We start from the raw sequence: 20,519 nt of genomic DNA, 5'->3' as shown, positions 1-20,519 counted from the left end.
AGGCCCCCCAAGGACACCAAACCTTCCTTGATTGGAATTAACCAACTAACTCACTTCATTGCGTACATGATGTACAATGACAATAAAGGTGGACTAATTAGAGTCAGTTTGAGGTAGTGTTAAGGCACCGGACTAGAAACCAGGAGACTGGGAGTTCTAGTCCCACCTTAGGCATGAAAGAGGCTGGGTGACTTTGGGACAATCACCAGGAGATTGGGAGTTCTAGTCCCACCTTAGACATGAAAGAGGCTGGGTGACTTTGGGACAATCACCAGGAGATTGGGAGTTCTAGTCCCACCTTAGGCATGAAAAAGGCTGGGTGACTTTGGGCCAATCAACAGGAGACAGAGAGTTCTAGTCCCACTTTAGGCATGAAAGAGGCTGGGTGACTGGGCCAATCACCAGGAGAATGGGAGTTTTAGTCCCCACCTTAGGCATGAAAGCCGGTTGGATGAGTTTGGGCCAATCACCAGGAGATAGAGAGTTCTAGTCCTGCCTTAGGCATAACAGGCATAGCAGCCGGCTAGGTGATTTTGGGCCAATCAACAGGAGAGTAGGAGTTCTATTCCCATTTTAGGCATGAAAGAGGCTGGGTGACTTTGGGCCAATCACCAGGAGACTGGGAGTTCTAATCCTGCCTGGGGCCCGAAAGCCGGCTGGGTGACATTTTGGGGCCACTCCCTCCTGCTCAGCCACCTCACAGGGTTGTCGTGGTGGGGAAAACAGGAGCAGGAAGGTTTGTTCCCCGTCTTGAGCTATTCCTAAAAATAATAAAAGCGGGGTTAAAAAAAAGATCGAAACCAATTTTCCAAAGAAAAAAAGCTACAAAGGCCCCTGCTGTGTTTCCAAGGCAGAAAAAAGACCCCCAACCCGCCTACTACCAACGTTTCCCAAAACGTTTGAAACTTCAAAAAAAAAAAAAAATCCTGTTCCTCCCAAGCAATGAAGCGTGCAAGCTTTTGAGGCTTAGCAAGATAGGTTTTGTGGTTTTTTAAAAAAAACCCTTTTCCTGGTGGCCTCCGTGAAAGGACACAACCTTCCAGTACTTTGCTCCATTCCATTGTGTGTATGTGTGGGTTTTTTTTTCCCCTTAAGAGTTTGCAACCCTGAATCCAGTGTGAGGAAGCCAGGTTTGCATTCCCGAAGTGGGTGCGGGCGTGACTTTTCCCCACAACGGGAGGCGGGGCGGGGGGACATTTACACGCAGCCCGTCGTCGTCTTCCCCAATTATGGCAAGCACCCTCCACCGTGTTTGTGGTTACGGGGCAGAGGCAAGCTGCCAAGAGTAACAATCACCTGGAACTGAGCCAGCGACGGGGCCGGGCCTGGTCCCCAAGTCCGAGCTGCCTCTCCCCCGTCCCCCCCTCCCCAGCCAAGCATCCGCCTTGCAGAGTCCCCACTGAGCCTCCTTCGCTCTCCCCCCCCCCAAATCTGTAGTGACTCTCGCCTCCACAGTTATAACAAATCGCCGCTCTCCGTGACTTTCCTGCAGGAGGAGAAAACAAGAGTGCAGAGAAGAGCAACCAAGATGATGAGGGGACTGGAGGCTAAAACCTACGACGAACGGTTGCAGGAACTGGGCATGGCTAGTCTAGTGAGGAGAAGGACCAGGGGAGACAGGAGAGCAGCCTTCCAATATTTGAGGGGCTGCCACAGAGGGGAAGTGGGTCAAGCTATTCTCCAAGGCACCTGAGGGCAGTACAAGAAGCAACGGATGGAAACTAATGAAGGACAGGAGCAACTTAGAACTTAGATCCTCCTTGCAGACAGCTGGTCCTTTGCATCCTTTTTAGAGGGCCGTTGAGGCCACTTGGAAGTTTACCTGTGTCCTCAGGGTCACCTGAGTGGAGCAAATGGTTCCTGGAGTCTGCCATTTTCTTTCCCTCTGGAAACCAGCGGTCTGCAAGGAGCATCAATCCTTCCCTTCCCCACCCTCCAATCAGAGCTGAAGAAGCTTCTTGGAAGAGAAGCGAAACGTCTTCAAAAGAAAAAAGTCCAGTTGCCTCTTGGGCGGGGAGGAGGAAGCACCTTTGGGATTTCTAGTGCTGAGCTGATCCCACCAAGGAAGCCCCCGCTGGACCGAGGAGTGTTGGCAAAGAGCCGGTGACCATCCTGCTTGGTTGCGCCCCCCCCCCTCGCGCTTAAGACAAGCCTCAGGATCCCCCATTTGTGAATTGGGGCTTAACAAATGGATTGCCCCCCACCTCTTCCCTTCTCCAATCCCAGCCCGCCGTTTCCTTGGAAAGACCCTCCTGGAAAGACGCGGCTGCTTTAATGAGATCCTCGCTCCCGGCTTCAGAGCCTCTCGGAATCACTGGATTGTTTCTCTTGCCTCAGTTGGGTGGCGAGAGGGAGCGTTTGCCCCCCCCCCCCACCCTCCGGGCCAGCTGCCAGGCTCTTGAAAGAGGCTTTTGTTTCCTCCAGTGAGGTCATAGGAGTGAAAACAGATTCCCAGCGGATTCGGCCGCTTCCTGGAACGGGGCCGCGAGCTCAACGTGAGGCTCTGGAAAAAAATCCGAACGAATGTTTTAAAGAGCTCAACGTGTCCTCTTTTCTCCCCTTTTCGCAATGACGTCGCAACTCCGGGACGTTTGGCTGGCTTCTCCGACGCCCTTCCAGGTGTCTGGGCTTCCAATCCCAGAATCCTCAGCCCCAGCCAGGGGGATTCTGGGAAGCCTGGCGTGCAACTGGACAAGAGCCTCTTCCGAATTCGGCCCTCTGGCTAAAAGAAGACCTGTGGGATTCCAGGCCACGTCGCAGCCGGATCGTTCTTGGCGATTCTGGCTGAATCTGCAATCCCTGGCGGGGGTTTAAGCTGTCCTAGAGCCGGGGTGGTGAACGCATGGCACGGGCGCCAGAGGTGGCGCGCAAAGCCCTCTCTGCGGCCACGCACACCGTCACTAGATGCTCTTCTGGGTTTTGGCAGACTGTTTTTCAGGCCTTTTTAGGCTGTTTTTGTGGCCCGAAAAACGCCCCCAAATCAGGCATCTGCTCACCTGCCAGCTGGTCTTTGGATTTGGGGCTCTCTGTGCTGAAAAGGCTAGGCATCGCTGCTCCAGGCAGTCCCTTGTCTCAAACGGTGTAGGGTCCCCTGCTTGAGCGGAGCGGGGTGGGCTAGAAGACCTCCAAGGGGTCCCTTCCCCAGCTCTCTTCTGATCGGATGCGTTTCTTTGCAGGGAAATACCTTCGGCAAAAGCGAATCGACTTCCAGTTGCCTTACGACATTCTCTGGCAGTGGAAGCATAACCAGGTGAGGGTAAGAGCGGCATCCGGCTCGGCCGACCCAGGTGTGGAATTTGGCAAGCTGCTTTCTGTCGCTGCAGCTGCCCTGAACGTCTTTTGTTAACGGCAATGGTTAAACAAGAGAGAAGGAAGGGAAGATGTTGAAGACATCTTCTCTCCTTTCTTCTTCCCTCCCTCCATCCTTCCCCCTTCCTTCCTCTTTCCTCCTTCCTTCCTTCCTTCCCCTCTCCTTTCCTCTTCCTCCATCCTCCTTTTCCCTCCCTCCCTTTTCCCCTTTCCTCTTTCTTCCTTTCCCTTTCGTCCTTACTTTCTTCCTCCCTTCCTTCCCTCCCTCCCTCCCTCCTTTTCCCTTCCTTCCTCTTTCCTCATTCCTTTCTACCTCTTTTCCTCTTCCTTCCTTTCCCTTTCCTTCCTCCCCCTTTCCTCCTTACTTTCTCCCTCCCTCCCTCCCTTCCTTCCTTCCTTCCTCCCTCCTTTCCTCTTCCTTCCTTCCTTCCTTCCTTCCTTCCTTCCTTCCTTCCTTCCTTCCTTCCTTCCTTCCTTCTTCCTGGAATGGTATAGGGTCTCCTGCTTGGATAGAAGACCTCCAAGGTCCCTTCCAATTCGGTTATTCTGCTATTCTAATCCTTCCTTCCTTCCTACCTGCACAAAACTCTTTCCATCATCTCTAGCCATGCCTGCCTCTGCCTCCTCCCTCCTCCTTCCCTGCCTGCTGTGCCCGAGCAACAGCAGTTTTTCGGCTGGCAAAACATGTCGTCTCTTAATCCTGCTGGGGACTTTTATTCTGACAGCAGCTCTTCAGCGAGGATGTGTGTGTGTGAGTGTGAGTGTGTGTGTGTGAGTGTGAGACACCCCTCTGGAGAATTTAGATGTTCTGCCAACAGCCCTGAAAAAATTTCAGGCCTTATTTTTCTTGGATCCGGGTCCAAGAAGAAAAAGCTTTCCCCCCCTCTCCCTCCTTCTTGTTCTTCTCCCCCACCACCACACACACACATTTTCTTCATTTTATTTCTCCCGCCTTAAAAGCCGAAAGAGAAACAGAAAAGAAAAACTCTTTATACCCGAAGTCCAACTCTTGTTCTCCTGCATTCCGAGCAGGGGGGCTGGACTAGAAGACCTCCGAGCTCCCTTCCGGTTCGACGACTCTGTGTTCTGAGCGGGGGGGGGGGGGGGGGTAGACTGGAAGACCTCTAAGTCTTCCCTCTCCAACTCTGTCCTTCTGCATTCTGAGCAGGAGGTTGGACTAGAAGACCTCCCAGGCCCCTCCCAACTGTGTGATTGTGTATCCTGAGCGTGTGTGTGTGTGTGTGTGAGACTAGAAGACCTCCCAGGTCCCTCCCAACCCTGTGATTCCGTTCCTGGGAGGCCCTCCGTCACGCCACGCTATAAACGTCCCCTTTCTCCCTTTTCCTTTCAGCTGTACAAAAAGCCGGACGTCCCACTTTATAAAAAAATCAGATCAAGTAAGTCCGTCTGTGTGTTTGTAACGGCTTGGAAGTGGGGGGGGGTGTGTTGTCCCCCAGACAGCTCCCCCCCTCCCCGCAGTTGCCTATACCCACCTCCCATGACCTTCTATCCTCTCAGGCTGTCTGTTGGGCAGATTGGTTGAATATTTTGGGGTGGGTGGGTGGGTGAGCAAAGCCTTTGAAATTCGAAGCCCCCTCCCCATCTTCTGAGCCGGTTTCAGGACCTCCCCTCATCCTGTGCCTTTTCCTCCCTCCCTCCCTCCCTCACAGATGTTTACGTGGACGTCAAACCTCTGTCTGGTTATGAAGCCACCACTTGCAACTGCAAACAGCCCGAAGACAGCCGGAAAAGCGGGTGTCTGGACGATTGTTTGAACAGGTACACAGCAAATTAAAGTACAGGTACTCCTCGACCTATGACAGCCCGTTTAGGGACCGTTTGACGTCACAACGGCCCTGGGGGAAAAAAGTGAGATAGGACTGTTTTTCACACTTAACGACCGCTGCAACATCCCCGCGGTCACGTGATCCAAATTTGTCGACTGGCTCCTATTTACGACGGTCCCCCTTTTGCGACCTTCTGATGAACAAAGTCCTACGGGGAAGCCGGATTCACTTAACGGCCGCTTCACTAACGTCACGTCTGCGGGGATTCACATGACCACAGTTGACAAGAGAGGTGGTAAAATGGGGGCCAAACTCACTTAACTAAGTGTCTCGCTCAGCGACAGAAATGTTGGGCTCTGTTGTGGTTGTAAGTCGAGGACTCCCTGTAATTGAGAAGGTTAGGGTTAGAGAGAAGAGGAGGGGAAGGAAGGGAAAGAGAAAGAGAAAAGCTGGCGAGGAAAAGAGGGAGAGAAAGAAAGGAAAGGAAGAGGAAGGAAGAGAAAGAGAAAAGGTGACGAGAAAAAGGGGGAGAGAAAGAGAGAAGGAAGGAAGGAAGGAAGGAAGGAAGGAAAGGAAGAAGGGAAGAGGAAGGAAGGGAAAGAAAAAGAGAAAAGGTGGCGAGAAAAAGGGAGAGAAAGAAAAAGGAAAGAAAGAAGGGAACGGAAGAGGAAGAGAAAAGGTGACGTGAAAAAGAGGGAGATAAAGGGAGAGAGAAGAAAGAGAAAGAAAGAAAGAAAAAGAAAGGAAAGAAAGAAGGGATTGGGAAGAAAAAGAAAAGGTGGCGAGAAAAGAGGAGATAAAGAGAGAAGAAAGAAAGAAAAAGAAAGAAGGGATTGGGAAGAAAAAGAAAAGGTGGCGAGAAAAAGAGGGAGATGAAGAGAGAGACAGAAGGAAGAGAAAGAGAAAGAAAGAAAGAAAGAAAGAAAGAAAGAAAGAAAGAAAGAAAGAAAGAAAGAAAGAAAAGGGAAGGGAAGGGAAGAATTGTGGGTGTTGAAGTCCACATATCTTAAAAGTTGTCGAGGTTGGAAGCACCTTTTCCAACTACAAAATAAAACCTTTATTTATTCTCTTTCGTGGCGGCTTCCGGAGCGGCGTCCCTCAACCTCACCAAACTTTTAAGACGGGTGGGCCTTCGACGCCCACTCGGCTTCCCTTCCTGTCCCCTCCCCACCTTGGCTGGGGGATTCTGGGAGATGAAGCCCACCCCTCTTTTAAACAAAAACAAAAAAAACCGCTTCGGATAGCCTCCACGCGCCTTCTCACCCCGCCTGCCTTGTCTCTCCTCTCTGCCCCCCCCCCCCCAGGATGATCTTTGCCGAATGTTTGCCTAACACCTGTCCCTGCGGGGAGCAGTGCTGCAACCAGCGGATCCAGAGGCACGAGTGGGTGCAATGCCTCGAGCGTTTCCGGGCGGAGGAGAAAGGCTGGGGCATCCGGACCAAGGAATCCCTCAAGGCCGGGCAGTTCATCATTGAGTACCTGGGAGAGGTGGTCAGCGAGCAGGAATTCAGGTAAATGCCCCGGTTGGAGGAGGATTTGGGGGATCCGTTCCACGTAGAAAGGGAAGGTGGGGAGAAAGGCCTAAGTTTACCCCTGCTATAATAGAGCGACAGAGTTGGGAGGGACCTCAGAGGTCTTCTAGTCTGACCCCCCCCTGCTCAGAATATAGAATAAGAGAGTTGGAAGGGACCTCGGAGGTCTTCTAGTCCGACCCCCCCCTCCCGCTGAGAACACAGAATAATAGAAACAGAAGGGACCTTGGAGGTCTTCTAGTCCGACCCGCTGCTCAGAATACAGAATAACACGCGTGGAAGGTACCTTAGAGGTCTGCTAGTCTGACCCCTGCCCAATATAGGAAACCAGACTTGGATGGTACATTAAGAGTTTTTCGAGTCTAGAATAACAGATGTGGAAGAGTCTTCTAGTCCAACCCCCTGCTCAGAAGACAGGATAACAGATGTGGAAGGGATCTTAGAGATCTTATAGTCCAGCTCCCTGCTCAGAAGACAGGATAACAGATGTGGAAGGGACCTTAGAGATCTTATAGTCCAGCTCCCTGCTCAGAAGACAGGATAATAGATGTGGAAGGGACCTTAGAGATCTTATAGTCCAGCTCCCTGCTCAGAAGATAGGATAACAGATGTGGAAGGGACCTTAGAGGTCTTCTAGTCCAGCCCCCTGCTCAGAAGACAGGATAACAGACATGGAAGAGACCTTGGAGGTCTTCTAGTCTGTTGGCTTTCCGGAGAGCCCAGAAAAGTCGTCATGTCACCGCAACGTGACGCTCCGCCCCTCCTGAGGCCTTCTAGTCCAGCCCCCTGCTCAGAAGACAGGATAACAGACGTGGAAGGGACCTTAAAGGTCTTCTAGTCCAACCCCTTGCTCAGAAGACAGGATAACAGATGTGGAAGAGACCTTAAAGGTCTTCAAGTCCGACGGCTATCCGGAGAGCCCAGAAAAGTCATCGTATCACCGCGACGTGAAGCTCTGCCCCTCCTGGGGTCTTCTAGTCCAGGCCCCTGCTCAGAAGACAGGATAACAGATGTGGAAGGGACCTTAGAGGTCTTCTAGTCCAGCCCCCTTATTACTCACATTTGTTGGCTTTCCAGGAATCGTATGATTGAGCAATACCACAACCACAGCGACCACTACTGCCTCAACCTGGACAGCGGGATGGTGATTGACAGCTACCGCATGGGGAACGAGGCCCGTTTCATCAACCACAGCTGCAACCCCAACTGCGAGATGCAGAAATGGTAAGTGCTCCCCATTTGTCGACTGACTGCTATTTACGACAGTCACCGTGCCATCCGATGAAAATAGATCGAAAGCAAATGGAAGCTCAAATCCAGGTGGTCCTTGACTTACTAAACAGTTCATTTAGTGACCAAAGTTACGACGTCACTTAGGACCTTTTTTCACACTTCCAACCGTTGCAGAATCCTCAGGGTCACGTGATCAAAACTCAGATGCTTGTCAACTGACTCGTATTTATGACGGTCACAGTATCCCGGGGCCACGGGATCTCCTTTTGCGACCGTCCGACAACTAATGGGGAAACCACTTAACAACAGTGTCACTAATGCAATAACTACAGTGGTTCACTTAACAACTAGGAGGGGGTGCGGTGGCCTGGAGGTGGAGCTCTCGGTTCACAATCAAGAAGCTGTGAGTTCGAGCCTAGGTAGAGGCAGATATTTCTCTCTCTCTGGGCATGGTGAGAATTGATCTGTTGAACATAACTCTGCTCTGGTGACAGGAAGGGCAAGTGGCCAGTAAACATTCAGTTTCATTCAGTTGCCCAAATTCCACCCCCGCAAGGGATTGTGGGGTCATTAAAAGAAGATGATGATGAGTGATTCAGTTAACCACTGTGGCAAGGAAGGTCTTAAAACGAGGAAAAGCTCCCTTAACAAGCGTCTCACTTAGCAGCAGAAATTTTTGCAGGGCTGCATTTTGGTCGTAAATCGACTACCTATACAATTGCGCAGAGAAATGCATTAAAACCTTGTGCATTTAAAAACAATCTTTTTCATTTTCCTCTCTCCGCCTCCAGGTCGGTCAACGGCGTCTACCGGATCGGACTCTACGCTTTGAAGGACATGCCAGCCGGCACCGAGCTGACCTACGACTACAATTTCCACTCCTTCAACGTGGAGAAGCAGGTGAGGGCGGAGGGCTTCTTTTGGGGGGGGGGGAGTGTCTCTGTTCTGAATCCTCTTCTGCCAGCTGGGTGACTTTGGGCCAGTCCCTTCCCTCTCCCTGCCCACCCAACCCTGCAGAGGGGTGGAATATTAGGTCTGTTCACTGCCTTCAGTTACTTGTTCATACAATACAGGAGAGGAGAGGAGAATAGAGTAGGAAATAGGAAGATAGTAGGGTAAAGTAGAGCAGAACAGAACAGAATATAAGAATAGAATAGAATGGAATGGAACAGAATAGAATAGAATATAAGAATAGAATAGAATATAGGAATAGAACAGAATAGAATATAAGAATAGAATATAGGAATAGAACAGAATAGAATAGAATATAAGAATAGAATTGAAAGAATATAAGAATAGAATGGAATAGAACAATAGAATATAAGAATAGAATAGAATATAAGAATAGAATAGAATATAGGAATGGAATAGAATATAGGAATAGAACAGAATAGAATAGAATATAAGAATAGAATATAGGAATAGAACAGAATAGAATAGAATATAAGAATGGAATAGAATAGAATATTAGAATGGAGTAGATTAGAATATAGGAATAGAACAGAATAGAATAGAATATAAGAATAGAATATAGGAATAGAACAGAATAGAATAGAATATAAGAATGGAATAGAATAGAATATTAGAATAGAGTAGATTAGAATATAGGAATAGAACAGAATAGAATAGAATATAAGAATGGAATAGAATATTAGAATAGAATAGATTAGAATATAGGAATACAATATAGGAATAGGACAGAATAAAATAATGTAATAGAACAGAGTAGAATAGAATAGAATAGAATAGAATATAGAAGTAGAGCAGAATAGAATACAATAGCAGGAGTTGGAAGGGACCGTGGAGGTCTTCTAGTCCAGCCCCCTGCTTAGGCAGGAAACCTTACACCACTTCAGACAAATGGTTATCCAACATCTTCTTTAAAACTTCAAGTGGTGGTCCTTGACTTGCAGCCCAAAATGTCTGTGGCTAAGTGAGACAGGCGTTAAGCAAGTATTGCCTCGTTTTACAACCTCCCCACAGTTAAGGGAATCGCTGCTGCAACTCTTCATTTGGTGGCGCGGTCATTCAGCGAATCCGGCTTCCCCCGTTGTCTTTTGCTTGTCGGAAGGTCGCCAAAGGCGATCACACTACCACCGTCATGTTTTGATCCTGGAGATGCGACAGTCGGCCATAAGCGCGAGCGCCCTAAGTCCCTTTTGTAACATCAAACGGTCACTGAATGAGGTGCTGCGTATCAAGGACTACCTGTAGAGCCAAGATCAAAATCAAATAAATAAGGGGGTGCAGATTGGGTCTTGTTTATCGCTCCGGGCGCCCCGGCTTCCCCCCCATTTAAACACACACACACACACACTGTTTTCCTTCCCGTAGCAACTCTGCAAGTGCGGCTTTGAGAAGTGCCGAGGGATCATCGGCGGCAAAAGCCAGCGGATGAACGGCCTGCTCAGCAAAACCAACCAGATGGTCACGGCTCAGAGGCGGCCGAGCCGGTCGAAAGAGAAGAGGAAGTCCAAGCACAAGTTGAAAAAGAGGGTGAGTTTGTACCCCAAGTTCACCTTTGCAGTTTAAGCGTTGGTCAGAGGCGCATGTGAGGTTCCCCCCCCCCCCCCAAAAAAACCGTCACCCTGGAGGTCTTAAACCTCTTGCAAGTCCGCTCAGAGAAACAGAAATCTCATCGGGGATCTCCGCAAAATAGCTCCCTGGGAATGGCGTACGGGTATTCCTCGTTTAAGGGAGACGCTGAGCTTCCCCAGACTCCCAGACTGGCCCATGTTCCTCCTCCCCAACTTCCTCACCGTCCGAATCTGCTGGCCCCTGGCAGGCCACATCAGTAGGTCGCTTCGGGTGACAATTCTGCCCTTTACGTCCCATCGCCCGCAGCCCCCATCAACATTTCAGAAGTGGCCGAAAACCTTTCTTCATAGCGGGGGTGAAACCATAGAGTTGGACACCCCCCCCCCCAATGTAGCGCTCTTGAGATTCCCCTCCCTCCCTCCAAGAAATACCTCGCTTGTTTTCCAGAAGGGCCACCTTCCCGAAGAGCCCAGCGATAACGCCACCCCCCCAACTCGGCTGACCCCCCAACTACAGATGAAGCCCATGTCCAACCGGGAAAGGTGAGGAGAAGGGAAGGGACTGCTGGTTCTCAGCCTGGGCTCTTGCCAGCCTCAACCCAAGGGTGGAGCAATCCTTTCTCGGGGCTGGGCTGCCCCTTAGTTGGTGGGTCTTGCAACAGCTGTGCGGGTTAAGGAACAAAGTCGGCCCAGCATGGTGCTTCGGAATGGATAACCCCTGGTTTGCCCCACAGCTTGCTAGCCAAGAGTGGGGAAATTGGTTGGCTGATGGGAGGGTGGCTGGTTGGGTGTGATTGGTCTGTGGGGACTTGGTTGGGTTGTTGGTTAGTTGGGTTGATGGTTGTTGGTGAGTTGGGTGATGATGAGTTAGTTATTGGTTGGTTGATGGTTTCTGTTTAGTTGGTTAGTTGATGATTGGCTGTTGCTTGGTGGTTGCTTGGTTGATGGATGATTGTTTCTTGCTAGTTGGTTGTTGATTGGCTGGTGGTTGATTGGTTGATGGATGATTGTTTCTTGCTGATTGGTTAGTTGATGATTGGCTGTTGCTTGGTGGTTGATTGGTTGATGGATGATTGTTTCTTGCTGGTTGGTTAGCTGATGATTGCCTGTTGCTTGGTGGTTGATTGGTTGATGGATGATTGTTTCTTGCTGGTTGGTTAGTTGATGATTGCCTGTTGCTTGATGGTTGATTGGTTGATGGATGATTGTTTCTTGCTGATTGGTTAGTTGATGATTGGCTGTTGCTTGGTGGTTGATTGGTTGATGGATGATTGTTTCTTGCTGATTGGTTAGTTGATGATTGCCTGTTGCTTGGTGGTTGATTGGTTGATGGATGATTGTTTCTTGCTGGTTGGTTAGTTGATGATTGGCTGTTGCTTGGTGGTTGATTGGTTGTTGATTGGTTGGTTGATGCTGGTTGGTTGGTTGTTGATTGGTTGGTTGATGGTTGGGTGGTGATTGGTCTCTTGATGATGGGTTGATTGTTGTTGTTGCTTGCTTGCTTGCTTGATGATGGGTTGGTTGGATGGGTGGTGATTAATTGGTAACAGGTTGCTTGCTGGGTCACTGGTTGGTTGGTTGGTTGATTTGATTGGTTGGTTGGTTTTAATATGGAAGTTAGCTCTACTACCCTAGAGTTGTAAAAGTGTGTCCAGAAATCGATTAAGGCAGCCAAACAATTCTAGCGAGCACTGGATGCTCAGACTACGGTTGCAATGCTTGCCCGGCATCCTAAAATTGTAGAGTTGGACGGAGCTGGAAGGACGGTCTGGTTCAATGTGTGGAAAACCCTGTCTGGCATTTCCCCCTCCCCCCCTTTTAGAAATTTTGTGCTGAAACACCACGTTTTCTTGATGCGCAACTGGGACAAGATCCGTCAGAAGCAGGAGGAGGTCAAACACGACAGCGACAGCCTCCACTCGCCCTCGTTGTACACTCGCTGGAATGGGATGTGTCGGGACGACGGCAACATCAAATCCGGTGAGGGTCGGACCTCTGAAGCCGCCTTCTCCGAGCGCCCCGAAGTTGCCGCCAGAAAGAGGCTTCTCGTAACTAAACCAAGACCTTCTTTCCATCACTGCCCGTTTGCTAAATCCAGCTGCTTGTAATAGCAGAGTTGGAAGGGACTTTGAAGGTCTTCTAGTCCAACCCGCTGCTCAAGCAGCTGACCCTTTGCCATTACACGCAATTTCTTCTTTTTTAAAATCCCCAGTGATAGGTAGGTAGGTAGGTAGGTAGGTAGGTAGGTAGATGAGAGAATACAATACAATAGTAGAGTTGGAAGGGACCTTGGAGGTCTTCTAGTCCAACCCCCTGCCTAGGCAGGAAACCCTATACCGTATTGATGGGTGGGTAGACAGACAGACAGATGATAGAAAAGATAGATGGGTAGGTAGGTAGATAGATGATAGATAGATGATAGATAGATAGATAGATAGATAGATGATAGATAGATAGATAGATAGATAGATAGATAGATAGATGATAGATGATAGATAGATGATAGATAGATGATAGATAGATAGATAGATAGATAGATAGATAGATAGATAGATAGATAGATAGATAGATAGATGATAGATAGATGATAGATAGATAGATAGACAGAAATAGCACTTGGGTTTATATTCCACTTCAGAGTGCTTACAGCCCTCTCTAAGCGGTTTACAGACTCAGTCTATTGACCCCAACAATCTGGGTGCTCACTTTATCAACCACAAAAGGACGGAAGGCTGAGTCAACCTGGAGCCGGTCAGGATCGAACTCCTGGCTGTGGGCAGAATTAGCCTGAAAACCTGTATACTAACCATTAGGAAGAAAGGGAAGGAAAAGCGAAAGATGGAAGGAGGGAGGGAGGGAAGGAAAAAGAATAAAGAGTTGGAAGGGACTTTGGAGGTTTTCTAGTCCAACCCCCTCCCAAACATTGGAAGACTGCTATCATGTCAACCCTAATCTTGTCTGACATCACAGTGAGGGCTTAAGTCATCAACTGAAAGGATGCAACCAACTGCTTGTTTAATAGCTTACGTTTCAAATAAAACAATGGCTTAGCGTATCGTCATTTCAAACCTTGAACCACCGTAACACTGTCAGGAACCCGGCGAGGTTCCCTCCCTCCCTCATCCACCCTCCCCTTCTTTTTCAGATGTCTTCATGACCCAGTTCTCCGCCCTGCAGACCGCCCGCTCAGTGAGGACGCGACGGTTGGCGGCCGCTGAAGAAAACCTCGAAGTGGCCCGAGCCGCGCGCCTCGCCCAGATCTTCAAGGAGATCTGCGACGGCATCATTGCCTACAAAGGTGATGGCAGGCGCGGACCTGAAGTTGAACCCAAGCTTCGGGGAGAGTTCCCTCTTGAACCCAGGGCAGGGTTCAAGGAGGCTTGAAACAGAAAGCAGGAAAGCCTTCAGCGTTGCAAACTCGGCACCTTTCTGGGGTCCTTTCGCACTCTCTCAGCTGGGTGGTTTGCTTGCAGACGTTTCATGACCCAACTCAGTAACATTATCAGTGCTGGAAGGGAGTGGCATATTTGCAGAGTGGAGCAGAAAGAGAATGGAGGGAGGAGAATTGTGGGGTCCTTGGTGCTCTCTGAGTTGGTTGTTTTCTTGCAGACATTTCTTGACCCGACTAGGTAACATCATCAAGTACTTAGCTGATCTGTACTTTTCTTCTGGAGCCGATAAATCCAGATTACTAATTTATAGAATCGTCTGCTGCTGATGGTTTTGGGGAGAATTGCATCCCAATCTTGAGTTTTACCCTCCCTTAGAAATATTGGCCAGGAGTCTCGGAGAGTCCCGGACCAATGAAGCGAACTAATGGTCTCCTGCAAACTCCATTCCTCTGTTGCTCCTCTTTTATTTCCTCTGGGAGGGGCCATTCATCCTCCACCTCCCAAGTCGATCCCTGTTCTTTAGCTCTTCCCTTCGTCTGGAAGCTCTGCGCATACACACACTGGGAACAGGCTCCAGCTGTTCTTCTGCCCCACTGATGTCTGATTCTGAAGGCAGCTGATAACTGTCAGATGGCCCTGGCCCCCTCTCTGCCTCTGACGCAGAGCCCTCCTCTGAGCCTTCCCCAGACTCCAGGACTGGCCCAGGTTCCTCCCCAACCCTCCTCACTGTCCGAATCTGCTGCCATCTCCACTGGCGGTCCACAACAAGCAGTTGTTTCCCCCCCCTCCCCATCCTTCCCCAAACATGGTTTTGGATTAACAGTTCCATGGCCAGTCGTTGGATCTCCAAGCCCAGGATGCTCAGAGGAACACCAACAGGGCTGAAGCCCACCTGATCCCCATCTCAAGAGGCTTTGAACGTCTCCATGGTCCTCACAGCTTCCCTCTCCTTTTGACTTCCAGATTCCTCCCGGCAAGTCCTCGCTACCCCTTTGCTGGTTGTCCCTCCGAAAAAAAAGTAAGTCCTTTCGCTAAAAGGGGGAGGGGGGGCTTGGGGTATGTGGGTGGACTCTTTCCCCCACCCTCCCCCCAGTCACCTGAGCACCCTTGGTCTTCACTTTCCGCCCTCCCGGGACCAGGAACGCCGATTACTACGAGAAGATCTCCGACCCTCTCGATCTCACCACCATTGAGAAGCAGATCCTGACGGGCTACTACAAAACAGTGGAGGCTTTCGACGGGGACATGCTGAAGGTTTTCCGCAACGCCGAGGTGAGCGGGCAGCTGGCACACGGTTGTTGGAAACCAAGGAGAGTTTCTCCACACACACAAACACAAACACACATACACACACCCTCCCAAAACCTCCGTTCCCAACGGTTCCCGTCTGCGTTTGATTTCTCGCTTCAGCACTGGGAATAACGTTGCACCCAGCGTGGTGTTTCACGAGCTCAACAACTTTTAAGATAGCGGGGCATCGACGCCCAGAATTCCCCAGCCAGGCTGGGAGTTGAAGTCTACCCCTCTTAAAAGCTGATTTGGGAATTCTGGGTGTCGAAGTCTACTCTTTAAAGCATGCTGGCTTAGGGATTCTGAGAGGTGAAGCCCATCCCTCTTAAAGCATGCAAGCTGGGGAATTCCGGGAGTTGAAGCCCACCCATCTTCCCCTGCTGACTGGGGGATTCTGGGAGCTGAAGCCCATCCCTCTTAAAGCATGCAGGCTGGGGAATTCCAGGAATTAAAGCCCACCCATCTTCCTCTGCTGACTGGGGGATTCTGGGAGTTGAATCCCACCCAACTTCACCTGCCTAGTCTATAAATACTAGTCTAGCTTGACAAGGGTCATCCCTAGAATTTCACGGCGCGTTAAATCCTGGGAGTTCCCACTGAAGAGATGACCGCCTGTCTCAAACAACCCCCCCCTCCTTTTCCTTCTTTTCCCCCTTACAGAAATACTACGGCCGCAAATCTCCGATCGGGCGGGACGTCTGCCGGCTGCGGAAAGCCTACTACAACGCCCGTCACGAAGCGGCCGCTCAGATCGACGAGATCGTGGGCGAGACGGGCAGCGAGGCGGACAGCAGCGAGACCTCCCTGTGCGAGAAGGAGAGCGGGCACGAGAAGGACGAAGACGTCATCCGTTGCATCTGCGGCTTGTACAAAGACGAAGGGCTGATGATCCAGTGTGACAAGTGCATGGTAAGGAGCACCGAATAGTTTCCACCCATTGCTTCTTGTCCTGCCCTCAGGTGCTTTGGAGAACAGCTTGACTCCCTCTTCTTTGTGGCAGCCCCTGAGATATTGGAAGACTGCTATCGTGTCTCCCCTAGTCCTTCTTTCCATTAAACTAGACATCCCCAGTTCCTGCAACTGTTCTTCCTATTATTTCTTTCTCGGCATTTCCTGACCTCCCCCCCCCCTCCTCCTTTTCTCTCGCAGGTTTGGCAGCACTGCGACTGCATGGGTGTGAACTCAGACGTCGAACATTATTTGTGCGAACAGTGCGAGCTGCGCACAGTGGATCGGGTAAGTGTGTTCAAGTAGAAAGAGACACAGACAGACAGACAAATAACTCCGTGCTCTCAACACACACACACGGGGTATTTCCTCACCCGACTTTTCCCCACAAGAACAACCAAGATGGGTAGGGCTGAGAGGGAGAGAGGGACTAGAACTCCCCGTCTCCTGGTGATTGGCCTAAAGTCACCCAGCCGGCTTTCATGCCTAAGGCGGGACTACAATTCCTCCTAGTGATTGGCCCATAATCACCCAGCCGGCTTTCATGCCTAAGGCGGGACTAGAACTCCCCGTCTCCTGGTGATTGGCCCACAGTCACCCAGTTAGCTTCCATGCCTAAGGAGGGACTAGAACTCCCCGTCTCCTGGGGATTGGCCCAAAGTCACCCAGCCGGCTTTCATGCCTAAAGCAGGACTAGAACTCCCTTTGAACCGTCATGGAACCTTTAAGAAGAATTCCTAAGGGGTAGGAAAGCTGAGATTTTTCTCTTATTGTATTTTTCCCTCCTATCTCTCTCTCTCTCGTCTTCCCTTAGGAGGTACCGATGATTCCCCGGCCTCATTACACCCAACCGGGCTGCGTTTACTTCATCTGTCTGTTACGGGACGATCTCTTGCTCCGTCAAGGTGGGTGTCTGTCCCCCCGGGGGAGTGAGAGGCAGCCAGGAGGGGCTGTGGGATAGAAGCTCTTGCCTTCTCTTCAGGGTCTCTCGGTTCTGTCCGCGCTCACGGGTGAGGGTGTCCGAGCACAGGTAAATATGAAGCTGCCTTGAACAGGGGGCGGCCTAGAAGGCCACCCCACCCGCCCCGGCCCCGGCATTGAGACAGAGCCAGCTACGTATGCCTTCCTTAGCTCGAAACTCAACCACCTGCCTTTTCAATGTGGGCACAGGGCCCTCTTCTGGCCACGATACCTGGCCAGGTAATCTGAATCAAGAAATAAAACTTCTTCAGGCCACACCATAGCTGTGTCTTTCCTTTCCTGTGACTCAGGGGCTAAGACGCGGAGCTTGTCGATCAGAAAAAGGTCGGCGGTTCGAATCCCTAGCACCGCGTAACGGAGGGAGCTCCCGTTCCTCGTCCCAGCTTCTGCCAATCTAGCAGTTCGAAAGCACGTTTAAAAAATGCGAGTAGAAAAATAGGAACCACCTTTGGTGGGAAGGGAACAGCGTCCCGTGTGCCTTCGGCGTTGAGTCATGCCGGCCACGTGACCACCGAGACGTCTTCGGACAGCGCTGGCTCTTTGGCTTTGAAACGGAGATGAGCACCGCCCCCTAGAGTCGGGAACGACTAGCACAGATGTGCGAGGGGAACCTTTACCTTTCTTATCCTCCTCTACGCTTTTTCTCCGATGCTTCCTCCTTATTCCCCTTCTGATCCATCAAAACCACTCCCAAGTCCAGTTGCATCTCCATCTTCAGCCCGGCGTGGGGCAGACCTTCCGAAATGTCTTTTGGGACATTCAAATTTCTTCAAATTTATTTCTCCCTCTTTTCCTGTTTTTTTTTTCCCTCTTACGCCCCTGCTGGTTTATTTGAGGCTTCCCTTCTCTGCTTCCCACCCGCAGGAGACTGCGTCTACCTGATGCGAGACAGCCGGAGGACTCCCGACGGCCACCCGGTCCGGCAGTCGTACCGCCTGCTGTCCCACATCAACCGCGAGAGGCTGGATATCTTCCGGATCGAGAAGCTGTGGAAAAATGAGAAGTGAGGTTTTTTTTTCTTCCTCCAGGGGGGAAAAAAATAAGTCGGATCTTTTCACCGCTCGCTGGAAACGTTTGCGGCGGACACCATAAATTCCTGGCAAACAGCGGAAAGATTTTTCTTCTGGGGTTTTGTAGAGGTTATACAAAGTTTATGTACAGACATGCGCAGCAAACTGCCATATCTTAGTAACCGATGACCTCAGCTGTCTATGAGCTCATCTGATTAGTGGGACCAGGCATTCCCAGGGTGTTAGGTGAGATTCTACCCTGGTTGGGCATGGTCTTAAGAGAGTGACAAGGAGAATGTACCAATAAGATGCTCTTGCTTTGCTCCTTGAAACTGTATAAAAGCCAAAATATACTCATTGCGTAAGGCAGACAGGCATTCTGGATACCTGCTGTGATGGATTTCTGAGACCCACGGGGTTTTTTATTTTACTTTTATTATTTTCAAACATATACAAAAGCAAAACTTAGACATAAACTACATTTACGCAATACATTGGAACTTCCATGTTCCTTCTTTTCTTTTTTGCAATTTTTTTTATTTTTATTTTAAACAACCCCCCCCCCCCCCCAAAAAAAAACACATCATCTTACATTACGTCTTGTAGAAAGTGTGTCCATTGGTTACAATTAGCTTTCCTGCCTCTCTTCCACAGTCATTACTTACATTCATATCAGGTGTCAAAGATTCTTAATGAGTCTTACTATCGACGTAGCGTCGTTCTCATTTGACTGAAGTTGTTTCGGTGTCCTTTTGCCTAAAATAATCCATGGTTAATAACACAACCAACTCATGGCGTCTCATTAGTTCTTATTACAAAAGTCATCCAAGGACCTTAAGCCTTTATAACATATTCTAAATAAGTTGAAGCCCACCCATCTTGCCCTGCTGACTGGGGAATTCTGGGTGCTGAAGCCCACCCCTCTTAAAGCATTCTGGTTGGGAATTCTGGGAGCTGAAGCCCACCCCTCTTAAAGCATTCTGGTTGGGAATTCTGGGTGCTGAAGTCCACCCCTCTTAAAGCATTCTGGTTGGGAATTCTGGGTGCTGAAGTCCACCCCTCTTAAAGCATTCTGGTTGGGAATTCTGGGAGCTGAAGTCCACCCCTCTTAAAGTTGCTAAAACTGAGAAACGCAGAGCATCGATCAGCAACAAGCTCTGAGTTTAATTTAATTTTTTAAAAAAACAAACCTCTCCCAAGCCATTGTTGGTTGCCCAGAGGAGCCTCCTCCTCCTCCTCCTCCTCCTCCTCCACCTCCACCTCCTCCTCCTCCTCCTCCTCCTCATTGAGCGCAGCGGCTTTACAAGGTGGGAACTCCCCTGTGCTTCTCGCCTTCCTGCAGGGGGGAACGATTTGCCTTCGGACACCACTACTTCCGCCCGCACGAAACCCACCACTCGCCCTCCCGCAAGTTTTATCACAACGAGCTCTTCCGGGTGCCGCTGTACGAGATCATCCCTCTGGAGGCGGTGGTGGGGACCTGCTGCGTGCTGGATCTCTACACTTATTGCAAAGGCAAGTCGAATAGTTTTGTATTTTTTAATTTCTGTGTTAAATGTGTAGGCCACCAAAACCTCACTAGCAAAGTGACCTGAGCTGTGGGGTGGGGAGCTTGAAACAGAGAAAAAGAAGGGAAGATGATGGGAAGAGAGCAAGGAAAAGGAAAACTAAGGAAAGAGAGGAAGGAAGAAGGCAGGAGAAGGAAGAGGGAAGGAAAAAGAAGAGAAGGGAGGGAGGGAGGGAGGATAACAGAATGAAAGCATTGGAAGGGGCCTTGGAGGTCTTCTAGTCCAACCCCCTGCTCAGGCAGGAGACCCTCTGGCATTCCAGACAAATGGTTGTCCGGTATCTTCTTTAAAAAAACCCAGTTAGGGTTAGGGTTTTTTTAACCCTAAGGGAGGGAGGGAGGAAGAAAGGAAGAGGAATTGGAAGGAAGGAAGATGAATTGAGAGGAAGTGGAAGGAAGGAAGGAAGGAAGAGGAATTGGAAGGAAGGAAGGGGAATGGGAGGAAGGAAGAGAATTTGGAAGGAAGAGGAATTGGAAGGAAGGAAGGGGAATTGAGAGGAAGTGGAAGGAAGGAAAGAAGAGGAATTGGGAGGAAGGAAGGGGAATGGGAGGGAGGAAGAGAATTTGGAAGGAAGAGGAATTGGGAGGAAGGAAGGGGAATTGAGAGGAAGTGGAAGGAAGGAAAGAAGAGGAATTGGGAGGAAGGAAGGAAGAATGGGAGGAAGGAAGAGAATTTGGAAGGAAGGGGAATTGGGAGGAAATGGAAGGAAGAGGAAGTGGAAGGGAGGAGGAGGAAGGGGAATTGTATGGAATTGGAAGGAAAGAAGGAAGCGAAAGTGGAAGGAAGAGGAATTGGGAGGGATTGGAAGGAAGGAAGGAGATTATAATAAGCGAGGGAGGGTCTCAGGGAAATCCTGCCTTAGCACTTGGCCACCACAGCTGCCCCCCGACATGAGTCCTGTATCACGCCCACCATGGCCACACTCGCCCACC

At 50.0% G+C, this 20,519-nt stretch overlaps 1 protein-coding gene across 2 annotated transcripts in view; it reads left to right on the top strand.

Annotated features, from left to right (window-relative positions):
* The window catches only part of ASH1L (ASH1 like histone lysine methyltransferase), a 59,009-nt gene that overhangs the window by 31,675 nt on the left and 6,815 nt on the right, over positions 1-20,519 (top strand). The window contains exons 8-24 of one of the 2 annotated variants that reach the window (XM_081968127.1): positions 3,177-3,250; positions 4,661-4,706; positions 4,980-5,088; positions 6,401-6,607; positions 7,706-7,852; positions 8,653-8,761; positions 10,196-10,357; positions 10,847-10,941; positions 12,221-12,378; positions 13,544-13,696; positions 14,754-14,808; positions 14,930-15,062; positions 15,741-15,989; positions 16,230-16,316; positions 16,843-16,933; positions 17,874-18,012; positions 19,362-19,534. In XM_081968127.1, the coding sequence (XP_081824253.1) occupies positions 3,177-3,250; positions 4,661-4,706; positions 4,980-5,088; positions 6,401-6,607; positions 7,706-7,852; positions 8,653-8,761; positions 10,196-10,357; positions 10,847-10,941; positions 12,221-12,378; positions 13,544-13,696; positions 14,754-14,808; positions 14,930-15,062; positions 15,741-15,989; positions 16,230-16,316; positions 16,843-16,933; positions 17,874-18,012; positions 19,362-19,534 (2,187 nt within the window). Of the gene's footprint in view, positions 1-3,176; positions 3,251-4,660; positions 4,707-4,979; positions 5,089-6,400; positions 6,608-7,705; positions 7,853-8,652; positions 8,762-10,195; positions 10,358-10,846; positions 10,942-12,220; positions 12,379-13,543; positions 13,697-14,753; positions 14,809-14,929; positions 15,063-15,740; positions 15,990-16,229; positions 16,317-16,842; positions 16,934-17,873; positions 18,013-19,361; positions 19,539-20,519 lie in introns of both variants that reach the window. The other variant, XM_081968126.1, reaches the window with a different exon arrangement.

Source organism: Natrix helvetica, assembly GCF_964273705.1.
Source record: "Natrix helvetica genome assembly, chromosome: 16".
Classification (NCBI taxonomy): domain Eukaryota; kingdom Metazoa; phylum Chordata; class Lepidosauria; order Squamata; family Natricidae; genus Natrix; species Natrix helvetica.
Note: the sequence above shows the minus strand (reverse complement) of the source record. Positions and strands in the feature narration are given on the sequence as shown.